The 14586-nt window shown below is 46.1% G+C and overlaps 1 protein-coding gene across 4 annotated transcripts in view; it reads left to right on the plus strand.

The window, feature by feature from the left end:
• Window positions 1-223: 223 nt before the first annotated feature.
• The window catches only part of ELF5 (E74 like ETS transcription factor 5), a 42527-nt gene continuing 28164 nt past the window's right edge, over window positions 224-14586 (plus strand). Inside the window, exon 1 of one of the 4 annotated variants that reach the window (XM_057749684.1) lies at window positions 224-625. In XM_057749684.1, the coding sequence (XP_057605667.1) occupies window positions 570-625 (56 nt within the window). In that variant the 5' untranslated portion in view covers window positions 224-569. Of the gene's footprint in view, window positions 626-12092; window positions 12251-14281; window positions 14368-14586 lie in introns of those variants that run through there. The other 3 variants (XM_057749685.1, XM_057749686.1, XM_057749687.1) reach the window with 3 other exon arrangements.

The raw sequence follows: 14586 nt of genomic DNA on the forward strand, positions 1-14586 counted from the left end.
CCCACGGCTGCCAGGGGACAGTGGCAGTCTCTGAGTCAGCCCCCGTCAGGGCCAAGTTTAGCTTCTGACTGACCGGCTAAAGTAATTGTGTGACCTCTCTGGGCCTCCACTTACCCTTCTATAAAATGGGGAAACGGATATTGCCCTCCCTCTCCTGGGTGGCACGAGGCGCTGGTAATTACTATTTGGCAGGGTGCTGAGGTGCTGATGAGCTCTGTCTGACACATTTCTCCAGCGCCTCCTCCAGACGCCACACCTGGCCTCCCCAGGAGCAGCCCTGCAGCTCAATCGCTGGGGCCTCAGCAACATTGAGGGAGAGAGCAGGTGTCTTTCTTTTTCGTAGCTCCCGTCAAAACAGGAGATTTGCCTGACCTTCAGCTCCCCCCACCCGGGGCACTGTGGAGGTGGGAGGGCCACCTGCTGGCTGCCACTCTGGGGCCCTGCTGCACGCAGCAGGCTGCTCGGGGCTGGGGCACCCAGAGCGGGTGTCGCCTGCCTGGAGGCAGCCATGCGGTGTCCTTCTTGCTGAGGAGGCGCCTGCCCAACCGGGGCCTCCTCGGGGCCGAGTGATGACCACGTCGGAGGAGCAGCGCCCAGCCCAGCCTGGCGGAACGAGCGAGCAGAGGTGGGTGCTGCGTGTCTGAGTGTGCAGGGAGAGAGAGGAAGGGGCACCTGTCGGGAGAGGAGATGGTGGCATCCCGTGGACAGAGCTAACCCTGCCCCGATCCTTCCACCAGAGAGGAAAGGGGGGCGTGGAGGAAATTTTCAGGTTCCTATGTATCCACTGAGCCTGCAAACCATTCCTAAGGGGTAGGACAAGCCTCCTTGTGAAGCTTGATGGCTTTCTGTAGCGATTTTTTTCTTCTTTCGCCTAGCTGTGAGATTCATTTTTACCCAGTTTCATCCAGATAAGGCATGTTGGGGAGTCAGCAGAGTAGCACGTGGCACGCTCAGGCCAAGGCTGGAATCACTTGGAACAGCTCTGCAGGTGACTAAAGGAATGCCTGGCCCCGGTAGAAGGATGGAGAAGGACTCGTGGTTGGATCTCCCTGGGTAGTTCTGAAACGCCACTGTGCTCGCTTGCAGAATGGGCTCACAATAATGTGAAGCTCCTTCAGTTGGCTGGTATCAGAACTCTTTCCTGAGGACTGGGCGTTCTCCTGTGATCCCGTGGTTCATCTTGATGTACATCTTGCTTATTTGTACCGACATGCCTTCTGCTCAGTGGAAAAGCATCCCATTGGATGGCGGGCTCTTGCTTTCATCCCTGAGTAAATTCGGCTGCTCTAACACGTGTAAGAGAGCTGAGATCCAGGCGATGGCGGTCCACATCGCCAGGCCCATGGCATTGAACGCCAGTTGAAAATCAAGATCTCTTAATTCCTGGAAATGGGAGGAGGGAGGAGTCCCAGGGGAGAGACTAGATTAGGGAATGACGTCAGGGGCCTGTCTAGCTCAGTTTCTAGCTCCTGCCTTCTTTAAAAGTCATTACTGTCTTTAGCCCTAGTGTGTTACCAAGTGACTTGTCAGTGTCAGAGGAGCCACGCAAAGAATCCTTGGCACATCGTTAACCTCATTCCAACATGTAATTAGCCTAAAAGGCCTCCTCGCTGCCACCATTCAGCATTACATCATAAAGAATCAGATGTTTTCAGGACACCGCGAAGACTTGAAAGAGTTAATTATGGCTCACTGGAGTCTGTGCCCAGGAGCCCAAGATCCAAGAATTAAACTGTTTATTTTCAAGTGTCAGTCTTCCAGACAGCATTCACAGCCACTTGACATTGGTTTGAAAGTAGAGCCACCAGAATAGGCAGTGGTGGGCTGGAGGAGGCATTTTGATTTGGGCCTTACTCCTTCCTTGGGCCATGTGTTTTCAGAGATATGATCTGTACAGCGTCTGAGAGAAAAAAAGAACCAAGGAGAGCTGGAATTCTACTTACCCTCCTAGTTCCATGGGGCGAATCCAGCTAAAGCCGTTTGTAATCTCTGAGCTGGAGAGACCAACAGTGTGTCCAGAGTTCAAAGGGAGTTCAGTCCTAATCTGGACGTTACAATCTGAGCCAATCTAACCATGCAGGCTCTGAGGACATTATTATAAGTCAAGTGTAATTATAGATAAAATAGTTTTATTAATCAGCTTCCTAAGGAGACTGTGTTTATCTGATGGCTGTGCGTGGCATGCGGGGATCTGTGCTGTGTGTGGTGGGTCTCTGGGGAGGACAGGGGGTCTGGGGGAGACCATGGCGGATATAGGAGGGAGTGTGGCTGGGAGTTGTGTCTAAGGGTTATGCAGACTCTGTGCATGAGGGATGGCAGAATCCTGCCTATTCTCCCCTATACCTTGGATTTGTCTCAATTCTTTTCCCAAAACAAATAGACTTTTCTATATTTCTATTTAGCTAGGGTCTATGGAGCTCTCAATTGTCAATTCCACCTGCAGGTGCCCTCTTCAGCCGCTAATTATCTGCCACATTCTCACATCTTACCTCCAGACCTATCTTGGCTTGTCTTAAGCGTCCATCACCTTAAACTAATTTGTCAGTTACAAGAGATCCTGAAAGAGTAGTGCTCTTTCTGAATATTGTTTGGCCTGACCGGAAGTCAACTCTACTCCCTCTGGTCAGGATGAATGAACTCCTCGAGGCCCATATCATAAAGGGATCCTCCAGAAAGTCTCCAGTTCTGATTTAAATTTGATTAAACATCAGCGGTCAGGTGGGTGTCAGGCAACACTCCAAGGCTAGGTTCCCCCTACAATGAGAGCTAAGCAACTAAGCCCAGAGCCAGCCAGGTCATCTCTGCCCTGCCCCCAGTCTACTCGCAGCATTAGATACTTGGACAGCCTCTCTCAGCACAGCCATGGTCTGCTGGCTGATTGTGCAACTGACCGCTGGCTTTGGCTGGAACACTTGACCCCAGGTGATGATTTCCTTCCTAAGGAGGTCTTGTGCAAAATCTGTCATCTGCCTTAATGCAGAAGTGCCACCTGAACTTTGCCCAAAGTGACAGATGTAGCCTGGGGTGAATACAACCCCCAAAACAAAAAGACCCAGCGCCTGTTTCCTTCCCATAGAGGCTGGTGGCTACCAATTGATAGCACTAAGCTTTGAACCCATATCTATCAGATTCAAAACCCAGTGCTCTCTCTTGCACTTGTTTTTCCTTTGCTACCCTCTCATCTGGCTTTTGCTCTTCGCAATACCACAGTTGTCTGTTTAGTTATTGTATCACTTGAAACTGTTCAGCCAACTTGCACAGCAAAGGAAACCATAAACAAAATGAAAAGACAACCCACAGAATGGGAGAAAATATTTGCAAATGATGCAACTGACAAGGGATTAATCTCCAAAATATACAAGCAGCTCATGCAGCTCAATATCAAAAAAACAAACTACCCAATTAAAAAATGGTCAGAAGACCTAAATAGACATTTCTCCAAAGAAGACATATAGATGGCCAAGCAACACATGAAAAGATGCTCAACATCACTAATTATTAGGGAACTGTAAATCAAAACTACAATGAGTTATCACCTGACACAAATCAGAATAACCATCATCAAAAAGTCCACAAACAATGAATGCTGGAGAGGGTGCAGAGAAAAGGGAACCCTCCTACACTGTTGGTAGGAATGCAAATTGGTACAGCCACTATGGAGAATAGTATGGAGGTTCCTTAAAAAGCTAAATATAGAAATGCCATGTGATCTAGCAATTCCATTCCTGGACATATATCTGGAGAAAACCATAATTTGAAAAGAAATATGCACCCCAGTGTTCATTGCAGCACTATTTACAATAGCCAAGACATGGAAGCAACCTAAATGTCCATTAACAGAGGAATGGATAATGAAGATGTGATACATATATACAATGGAATATTACTAGCCATAAAAAAAGAATGAAATAATGCCATTTGCAGCAACATGGATGGACCTAGAGATTATCATACTAAGTGAAGTAAGTCAGACAAAGACAAATATCAGATGATATCACATATTTTCAGAATCTAAAAAAAAAGATACAAATGAACTTATTTACAAAACAGAAATAGACTGAGAGACTTAGAAGACAAACTATGGTTACCAAAGGGGAAAGGTTGAGGGAAGGGATATATTAGGAGTTTGGGATTAACATACATACAACTGTATATAAAATAGCTAACCAACAAGGACCTACAGTATAGCACAGGGAACTCTACTCAATATTCTGCAATAACCTAAAGGGGAAAAGAATTTGAAAAAGAATATATATGTGTATATGTATAACTGAATCACTTTGCCGTGCACCTGAAACTAACACAATATTGTAAATCAACTATACTCCAATGTAAAATAAAAATCAAAAAATGAAAAAGAAAATAAAAGCAAATCTTTAGCCAACTCCCATATCTCACTGGTTCTTTGGAACCAAAGGGATAACAGTTGACTCAGAATGAAACTGAATCCTACCAATCTGCTTTTGTACTTTGAGAGGAATTAAAACATCATTTCATGAAAAGAGATGTGAGCAAGTGATGTCCAGGACGAAGGAAGACACCTGTCTTCTCTTTAACTCCAACAGCTCACTGATAACTTCCCCAAATGTGGACCCTAGACAAACACCTTGGGGAGTGACAAGTTCTGCATTGGAACCTCCCTGGGTTTACAAGTTCAAGGTACAGACAAGTCCGTGTTGATGTGAACTTCTCAGTGAGGTTGGGCAGCTTCCCAAATTTGAGGGCTCACCACTCAGATTTATAAGTACTCATAAGTACCAGGAATTGTTGGATTTCAGTTAGGATATGATGACAAACTCTGGAATAAAGTGATAAATCAGAAAAGTTCATAACAGCGAAAGGCTGAAATTTTGTAAAAAGCACAATGCCTGAGTTCTTACACTATTCTGTGTTTACAACTGAGACTGTTTCTCTAAATGAGTTTCCAACAAAACCAAATTCAGCAAATTTCAGCATGTAAGTCACACCTTTGTACTTTTTAATGCCAAAATAAATTGTGGGAGATAGTAGAAGATTGTAAGGAAACAACCAGAGAAAACAATATTAGTTCAAAATGAATGGAAGAAGAAAACTCAGTAACAACCTCCGTAAGAAATTACAGTGTGGTCCTGGCAAAATACATGGGTGAAGAGTAAGAGAAAAATCAGGGTTATTGGCCAGGTATTATTGCTGACCTGCACAGATCTGCCCCTGAAGAGCAGACAAGATCTAAGGCCTCCTCAAACGCAAAGTCCTCATCAACTAGCCAGAGACCCCCACTAGTTCATAGGGACTGATGCCCCAAGCACCACGATTCAGACCTCCAGGGCTGCCATGTGGTGGCATGTGTTAGACTCAAGCCAACCTTCCACGAGCTCCTGGGCTATCTCTTTCTCTCCACACACCTGCAGGTTTCCTCTCATTTGAAAGAGCCTGTCCTTCTGATTATCCCAGACATCATGGAGCATAGTAGGCCATGGTCTGAACTTGGAACCAGGCAATGGAACTGTGGCTCTGCTACTTGTTAGCTGTATGACCTTGGGCAAATTACCAAAGTTCTTTGAGCCTCAGTTTCCCCTTCTGTAAAATGGGGATAATAACAGCCCCAACTCCTACATTTTTTGTACTTGGCACATAATAAGCAACCATTTTTAGCAAGTCATTCCAATTTTTCATGCCCATCTCAAATGCCACCTCCCATAAGAAGCTTTTTCTGACTGTTCCAGCCCTTATTGACTTCCCCCTTCCTGAGGTCCTACAACCTCTAATGCAGAATTTAGCTTGGATTTATATACTACCTCTAAATGTCTCCTCTCAAATTCTCTGCTAGAGTGTCTATTACTTGAAGGCTACAACTAGGTCTCACTTATTTTATTTTTTCTTAATTGAATATCTCCTTTAGAATTCTGTTCTTTGTTTTATTTATTTTTTCTTTTTTTATTTTTTTATTTTTTTTATTGGCTGAGTTGGGTCTTGATTGCAGTGCACGGGCTTCTCATTGTGGTGGCTTCTCTTGTTGTAGAGGACGGGCTCCAGGCGCATGGGCTTCAGTAGTTGTGGCACACGGCTTAGTTGCTCCATGGCACGTGGGATCTTTCCGGACCAGGGTTCGAACCCATGTCCCTTGCACTGGCAAGCAGATTCCCCACTGTGCCACCAGGGAAGTCCATAGGTCTCACTTTGTTTACATTCCTGAAAATACTGGCCTGTTATATATATTTTTAATTGCTGTATTTACCAAGTCCACATTTTAACATTTCTGAAATCAGGATAAGCTTTATAATCTATCTGCACATTTAACATAATGTTTTCTCCCCACGATTACCTAAAGCAAAGTTGTATATTATAATCAACAGCATCTTAGAAATAAGGTTTGGTTGACTAATGAGAGTAGATCTACATGGATCCACTACAGATTTCCCCTAGCATCCCTCCTCACCCTTCAGCCTCCATCCTCACAGTCACCCCCACCCCCAATGCCTCGACCAAAGACATGCCTTTGGATGACAACTGGCAGAAGTGAGGAGTTCTGTGTGGAGACATGGATGTCAGTGTGGAAACATACATAATCAAACTACACGTGTGACCATTCCCACTGACAGGTGAGGAAACCGAGGTTCAGTTAAGTTTACCTAGCAAGTCCAGTGTTAGCTCACCTATAGCGAAATTGTCTTCAATGATTAACTGGTTATCTAATGATAGCCTGTGATTAATGTGGTTCCTGAATTAACTAAGCAAATGAGCCACGGCTGGAGGGATTGGTCCATTCAATACCAGTCAACCGCAGCACCATCAGCACCACACCATCCTCCAACCAACATCATGGACCAGCCACAGGAGTCAATGGCATCCCTTCTTCAAGTTCCCAGCAGTTCTCTCAGGAAGCAAGCCCTCATGCCTGCCAGGGGACTGATGTTTGGTAGGAAAACAACTAAAGAAAATACTGTCTTTAAGAATTCTTCCCTTACGGGGATATGTGTATAAAAACAGATGATTGAACTTGGTGTACCCCCCAAAAAAATAATAAATAAATAAATAAAATTTAAAAAAAAAAAAAAAAAAGAATTCTTCCCTTAGCTGGGCCTCTAAGATCCATGAGAAGCCATTATTTCTTCAGGTTCATTTGGGCTAAACCAAAACATAGAAACTCTGATTAGGTCGGTTTCCAGTATCTTTACAGGAAAAAGGGAGACTAAAAATACAGTCATGCAATTGTGTCTGCTGTTCCATAAACATTATCATTATTCAAACTTCGAGTGACAAAATCAGTATTCTTATCTTCATTTTCATTATCCTTCTGCCAGCCATTGACTTGCTATTGTTTAACCTCCATGATGCCCTCAGTGCTGGAAATCACGCAAAGATCCATTACTTCCATGAGGCTCATAGCCAAGGAGGGATTATCTGGGGAGCCACCTCACTGCTGCTATCTGCTGAACTGGGGCTCCTGGCCAGGAAACTGGACAGTGTGAATAGCTAAAGGATGAACTGAATACAGGAGATGGGGGAAAGACACTCAAAGAGGAAATAAAGCAAATACACAATCAACCAACAAGAATTGCTGCAGCACTTACTTGTGCTTAAGTCCATGCTAGGTGTTTCAGGGGACAATAGGTTTATAACCCTTGTCCTTGCTTCCGAGAATCCAGCCAGTAACCTGGGATGCCTAAGAAAATTGATATCTCCTCAGCTTAGATTCCGCCTCCTCCGGAGGTACCAAATGATAGCATAGTGGGGAAGCTTGTGGATGCTGGTGCCACCAGCCCAGGTTTAAATCCTGCTTCATGTTCTACCAGCTGTGTGATATTGGGCAAGTTACTTGAACTTTCTATACCTGTTTCCTCATTAGTGAATTTTAGATAATAATAATAGTACCTACCTCGGAGGAATGATTAAATGATTTAATACACGTAGCATGCCCAGACAGTTCCTGGCACCTAGTAAATGCCAGATAAATGGTAGCAACTGTGATTATTCATCACAGAAGGGCAACATTATCCTACTTGGTATGGTAATCCTCAAAGGTCAGCAATCTCAACCAACATCTACATTTCTCTCCATAGACCATAGTTATCACCATTCAGTGAGATCTTACTATGCACCAGGAATCACAGTGAATGCTTCCAGATGAGGAAACTGAGGCCCTGAAAAGTCTGTGTCTCATCCAGTGGCTCCCAGGTGGCAGGTGCCAGGAGTTTGTTATCATACACACCTGCTGACAGAAAACTTTTTATTCTTTAATATTTAAACCAGTAGAGCACAGAAAATGTAATTTCTCTAACAGGTTCTTTTCTAAAGAATAGTTTTAGGATAATAGAGACAGGAATCCTAATCCAAAGTTCATACATTTCACCATCGTCTTGAAAATCTGTCCAGTGGCATCATCTGTGAATTTACCTAAGTGTATTTTTTAACTCACTTTTGTTTTCAGCCTGTGCTGCCTCTTGGGGTGGTGGTGAGGGTGGCAGATTGGGAGAGAGAAAAGTGACTAAAGAAATGTTGGCCCAGGTTAACTGAGGGCAGGGTCTAGGAAAAGCATGGAACCCATTACATTTAGTAAAAGGAATTGGGTAGGAAACCCCAGCCTTATGTCAGGTGACTTGTCTTTTAATTCACTTCCATGATATCCATGTATTGAGTGTCTTCTTTGTCCCAAGAACCATACTAGACACTAGGGAATCAATGAGGTACCAGAATTTCTACTCAACACTGAGAGAGAGACTATGCCTGCAACAGTCAGGGATCTTGAACCAACAGAGAGGGAAGGACCCCCTCTGAGGCCAGTGCTGAGGCCAGAGCAAAAGGAGAGGGGCCAAGTTGAGCTCCTGTGTCTACACTGTGGTTTTAACACTGGGAAGCCCTGAGTTCAACCCAAGCATGGCCACTGCCCAGCTGAGTGACACCCAGCAAGGCTGGCACCTCTGATTCCTCATCCTAAAAAGAAGATAGTGATGGCTACTTCCCAGGATTACTGGAAAAATAACCAAGGTACAGTAGGTGAGCAATTCTAGCACAATGCTTACATATGGTAGATGTTCTATGTGTGATACCCTCCTCCCTGTCCCCACGCAACCACCCCAGGAGCAGCCAGAGACTGGTTAGCATGGTGGTTAAGAGGATGGGATCTAGAGGCAGAAAATACTGTTCTGCCACTTACTAGTTGTGTGACCATGGGAAAGTTACTTCACCTCTCTGTGCCTCAGTTCCTTTATCTGTAAAATGGGGATAATAAGTAATATCCCCATCAGAGGGTTGTGAGAATTTAATGCAGCGAATGCATTAAAAGGTAAGTGGAGGCATATGAAAGACTTCAAGTGTTTATTTGAGGAAACATCATTTCCAATCAGGCATTACCACACTGGAAGTGGTTAGGTGTTTAGGAGCGTTCCACCAACAAGAGCCGGGGGGGGGGGGTGGTTTTTACAGCGCAGACATGGAAGCAAAGCAAGGAAATTATTTGACTGGCTATCGCTTAAGCAGTTGCTTTATTTGGGAAATCCCAGTCGGCTGTCTGTGATCGGTTGTTTTCAATTTGATTTTTTCTGATACGAGCTCATTTACAATAGACTCTGGCTTAGGTTTCGGTTTGCTTGCATAGACTACCCAGGCATTAAAGCCACCACAGTCAAACGGCCTCCTCATTTCATTACTTTAACAAATGTAACAGGCCAGCACGTAGATACCAGAGCACATGCTAGGGCTCTCATCACTTACCAGCTTTCAGCTCGTTTAATTTATCCAACACCCTATAAGGGATGCATTCTTTTTCCCTCACTTTATAGATGAGGGAACCAAGATGTAAGGATATTAAATATGCTTCCCAGACTCACCCAGCCAGCAAATGGCAAAACCAGGGTTCAAATCTATGAGCCTCCCTCCGGAATCCGGGCTTAGTCACATGGTGGCACTTGGAAGTCTTTTTCGCTTTACCTGTTATTACTGCGTGGTTGAGACAGCAGAGGGAGGGTGGGCTAGAAAGTCTGAAATGCTTCATTTCTTCTTCTGCCCTCTTCTGACATTCAGGTACAGGTTTAATGAGCTTAGTGTTCAATATCATCCAAGATCTCCACTCCAATCAAATTTAGGTTCGATGTGATAGTTAGACTTAATTAGAGTCAAATTCCTCTTTTATTTTGGTTTTATCTTAATCACCCCTTTTATCCACTAGTCCAGAAGCCTGTAATTTCCCACACAGGCACCCAGATACGCTGTATTACACATTCAGGACCATGAGACAGAGTTTGTTGTTATACACATTCATTGCCAGAAACTTTTCACTCTGAAAGAGTTGCACCAAGACAGCATAGAAACGAATATCTTTCTCCAAAAGACTCTTTTCTAAAAACAATAGCAGAATAAGATGTTTTCCATGAAAACCTCTCTACTGAGAAGAACATATGTGTGTGGAGACTTTCCAAAACTACTGACAGGATGGGAAAGTACCCAGCAGTGGGAAGCGTGGTGTGTACGACCATCCCGATCCTCTAGACATGGAGGAGGAAGAGGCAAATCACAGAATTTTAGAGCTTAAAGGAATCTCAACGACCGTGTAATCCCGTTCTTTGCAAACTCTTTTTAAGTGCAGATTCTTTTGTTCAAGAGAAATTTTATCCTGAAGATTTGTATAAAAGCTGAGATGCTCTTACTGAACCAGGGAGGAGCAACCTAGAGCCTAACCCACTCTGCTCTCACCCTCTCACCCCCAGCAGCTCTTGTGAGAGCTCCAGGGAACCCCTGGGGTTCCTCAGGACACAGTTTGAAAATCGCTATTCTAACCCCACCTCCTCCTTTTACCATCAGGGGAAATGAAGCCCAGAGAAGCTCCCCGACTTGCCTGAGGTTACACAGCAAGTCGGCAGCCTAGGCAATCCCCTTATCTCCCTCAACAGCTTCTCCATGGTAACACCTGAGACGTCTCATGAGCTGTCTTTTGTCCCTCCAGACTCCATGTGTGTTTGTATTTGTGTGTTTGCGCCCGTGCCCCGTGTTCCCAAGAAAACCTAACAAACCAGTCCCTGCTTTCACTCTAAAGCCTGGAGTCTGCAATTTGGACGTAAGGTCTTGGCTGCCCAGGGGCGTTGGAAGCACAGGACAAAAAGGCAGAGGGTTGTCAATGCCATCCTGCAGGTGACCAAGGGACACTCTATTTTCAGCCTAAGTTGGGTTGAGTTTCTGCTCTTACAGGGAAGCAGGTAGTTTTCAGCAAGACACCTGAGAGCTGACATCCAAGTCAGACCCCAGCCTGGAAGCTGTAGATACCTCACTGAACTGCTAAACCTCTCTGATCCTCCATCCACAGAGGGGAGGGGAAGGAGAAAGCCACCACGTGGCACGTTATATCCAAAGAGGTTAGACGTTGACTAGTTAACACGTCCGATGGCCAGTTATGCCTTGTGTGAAAAAGTAGCAGCGAGACCCTGCATTAGTTGTGCAAGCTGCTGTTCCCGTCATCTGCTCGGAAGGCATGAGGTTGGAGGAAAGGGTGGAGAGGTGCTTTCTGATTAACGTGCCCTATCAAAGAAAATGCTGTGATTGGAACAAAACAAAGGGCTCATTCAGTGCTTCATTTGCAGGACCTCTTATGACACTCACAGCACCCAGTGAGTGGGTCCTGTTATTTGCATTAGAGCTAGTTAAGTTGTTAACTAGCTAGGTAAGTGGTTCAAAGCGACATGACCAGAAAATGATGCACCTAGAATTGGAATTCCAAGTCATCTAGCTGCAAAGTGTGTGTTCTTAACCACTGCCCCATCCTATCCTTCCACCTTGCCATGCTGAGGGGGTGCGGGGGAGGGGGAGGATGACAGGATGTAGAAAATCACAGGACTCTGCCAGCCCAGGAGAGGGGCTGCAGAGATGGGCACCACGGCTGGATTCCAGAGTTTCCCCTCCAGCTTGCCCAAAGGAGAGTTACCAGCAAACACAGGATCCCTCAAAGCTCCCAGAGGCAAGAATTCTCAGCTTGTTTACTGATTCCCCCAGGTGGGGGGGGGGGGGGGGCGGGGGTGTGAGCCGGGCACAAAGGCAGGATAAAGGTAAACTTTCTGTGTGTGAGAACCTTTCCCCCCTCCAAGGAGCCGTGTCACACTCCATGTCACCGTCATCAAAGGGGCTGTGCGTAAACCTGAAAAACCAAACGGACCTGTCTGTAGGTGTTACTTATATCACAAGGCTACAGGTGCCTTTATTTCCACTGTACGCCGGTGCTGGGAGTGCCTGCCTTCTCTTGCCTTGAAAACCTCCTCTTTGGACCCAGCACCGCTGTCCTCACGTAAGCACCTTTTCTTTTCTCTTTTGGATGAATTGTAAGGGGTGTTGGGGCTCCGAGGCTCCCGCAGGGGCCTGGGTCTGTGGGTCCTTCCCCAGCTCCGGCCCTCCTGCCACGTCCATCAGTCACAGTGCCTCCCGGGAGCTGTTTGCCTGGGATTTCACTGCTTGCCTGAGAGAGGCATCTTTGCCTCCTCGGGCTGTGTAGCTACCCACCCACTTCGCGGCAGCCCCCGCTCCCTCTGGATCACCTGATTCAACCAAGGGGAACTAAGAGAGAATGCACCCAGGCACTCCATTCTCTACCCTTCCTAAAGCTAATCTTAGGAAGGGAAGCTGGATTTTACACCAAAAATATTCAGCTTCCAGAAAAGCCCACCTCCTCCTGCCGAAACACTTCCTTTTCCCATTGGCCGGCTCACGGACCTCCCCACCCCCACCACTACCACCCCTTGAAACAGAGAAGATAGCTGCCTTATTACAGTTTGGGGCATTTTTCAGGAGATTGTCTTACATAATAGCTTAAAGGAAACCCGTCCTGCCCTCTCACACCACCTCTGTATAGAATGCTCCCAGAAAAGCAGTGGTTAGGGTTTTTCCACTGTGTATATTCTCAGACCTTCGCAGACCCTGCAGTATGCGTGTGCTTTTGCATTCGCCGCCTGCTAGCAGCCACCAGTAGCACACACTCCCTTCAGCGAGAGCTGGGGACCTGCGTTGGTTCGGATGCGCTAAGAATTTTGCAAACTGCAAAGGCTGTCGGAGATCATGAGGGACAACCTCTACGCTTTACCGATGAGGAAACCGAGGTCTAGAGTGGTAACGTGATTTCGGGAGCCAGCTTCATGTTTTAGTCTAAAGACCCAGGGAGAAGGGTTTTTTGCCCCTCTTGAATGAAAGCTTAATTCTTTTGTCCTCATGTTCTCTGTGAGAATGCTTTTGTGATTCAAGGTGTTCTTGGCAAGAGTTGTTCACAGATGGATTGTCTCCTTGTCTCAGAAGTCACCTGAGTAGCAGCCTTTTAGATATTTGGACGAGGATTGGTTTTTTTCCCTCGGCGCTGGGACAGGAATGGACCTAGGTATCACGCCCAGGCATCTACACATATTATCGAATTTGGTTAAATCCTTGGGATGTCCTGAGTATCGCGTGTTAAATTCCCCGTGTTAGAGATGGGGCATTTTAGAGATGAGCTCGGAGAGGGTCATGGATTTTTACAGAATACATCTTGTATGACACAAAAAGAAGGAATAAAAAATACATTTTCGGCAAGCTGAGTAATAAGAAATGTGTCCCACGTCCCTTGCCTTGTGGGTGGCAGAGACAGGATTTAAACCCCAGTGGATTTAATCCAAACCAAAGCTGGTGAGTTTTCTGTTGGAGCCCACAGTAAACTATATGGCATGCCTCCTGTGAGTCTTTGCTGCATCTTTAGAAAAACAGCTAAAAAATGGACAAACTAGCAAACTCCCTACACAAGCCAAAGAAGGATGAGGAATCACTTGGCAGGACGTCAGCAAGGCAGTTCTCACAGCTGCTCTGGTTTCTCCCAGAACAAACACTCAAGCACCCAACCCACAATCCTTTAATAGCAAGTGTCGAAATAGTCCAATGGGTTTTCCTCCATGTGTCCCTTCTTAGAAAGGTCCAAAAGGTGGGAAGTGGACTCTGCCTTGCCCGCGGGGCTTGGGACCTGGCGGACATTGGGATATCGCTGAGGCTTTAGAGGAGGAAAAGCATTATTTTTCCCAGTGAGATTGCCCAGATGATGGAATCGAGGAAGGCCCTCCCTGGCCCCCTCTTCCATGGTTTTACACTCTCACAGCCTTTCTGCACAGTGATGTTTGGTGCATAAACAGCCAATGTGTAGGTGCTTAACTGGGTGGATTTTTGGTCACATGCCCAGAGTAAAGTTGATGATCTCTGCCAGGGTCAGGAAGGAATTTTCCTCCTCTGGCAAACTGGCCAAGGCTGGGTGGTTTGCTCCTTCCACTCTCTCTGGAAGGCTGAGCAGAGGTGCCATGGACACCACACCTGTGACTGCTGCCTCTGACTTGTGTGAGGGCAAGAAGCCCACAGGCCTGTGTCTCTGACTGTGTGGACCCTCCCCGTGCATCCTTGGTGAGTGAGCCGGCTTTCAGAAGGGTTAGGAACCCTCTGAAGGCACTGGGGACCTGAGCATCCATGCCCTTCCCAAAGGTCCAGCCAGCCTTGCTCGTGCATGAGAGAGAAACCCCTTGATTCCTCCCCCTTGTGTGGAATGTGCTTGATCCTTTTTACTAGGCAGCTAAAATGTGGACTACCCTTTGGGGAAACTGATTCTAACCACCGTGGGTCTGT

This window comes from Hippopotamus amphibius, chromosome 9 (assembly GCF_030028045.1).
Source record: "Hippopotamus amphibius kiboko isolate mHipAmp2 chromosome 9, mHipAmp2.hap2, whole genome shotgun sequence".
In the NCBI taxonomy this organism is placed as follows: domain Eukaryota; kingdom Metazoa; phylum Chordata; class Mammalia; order Artiodactyla; family Hippopotamidae; genus Hippopotamus; species Hippopotamus amphibius.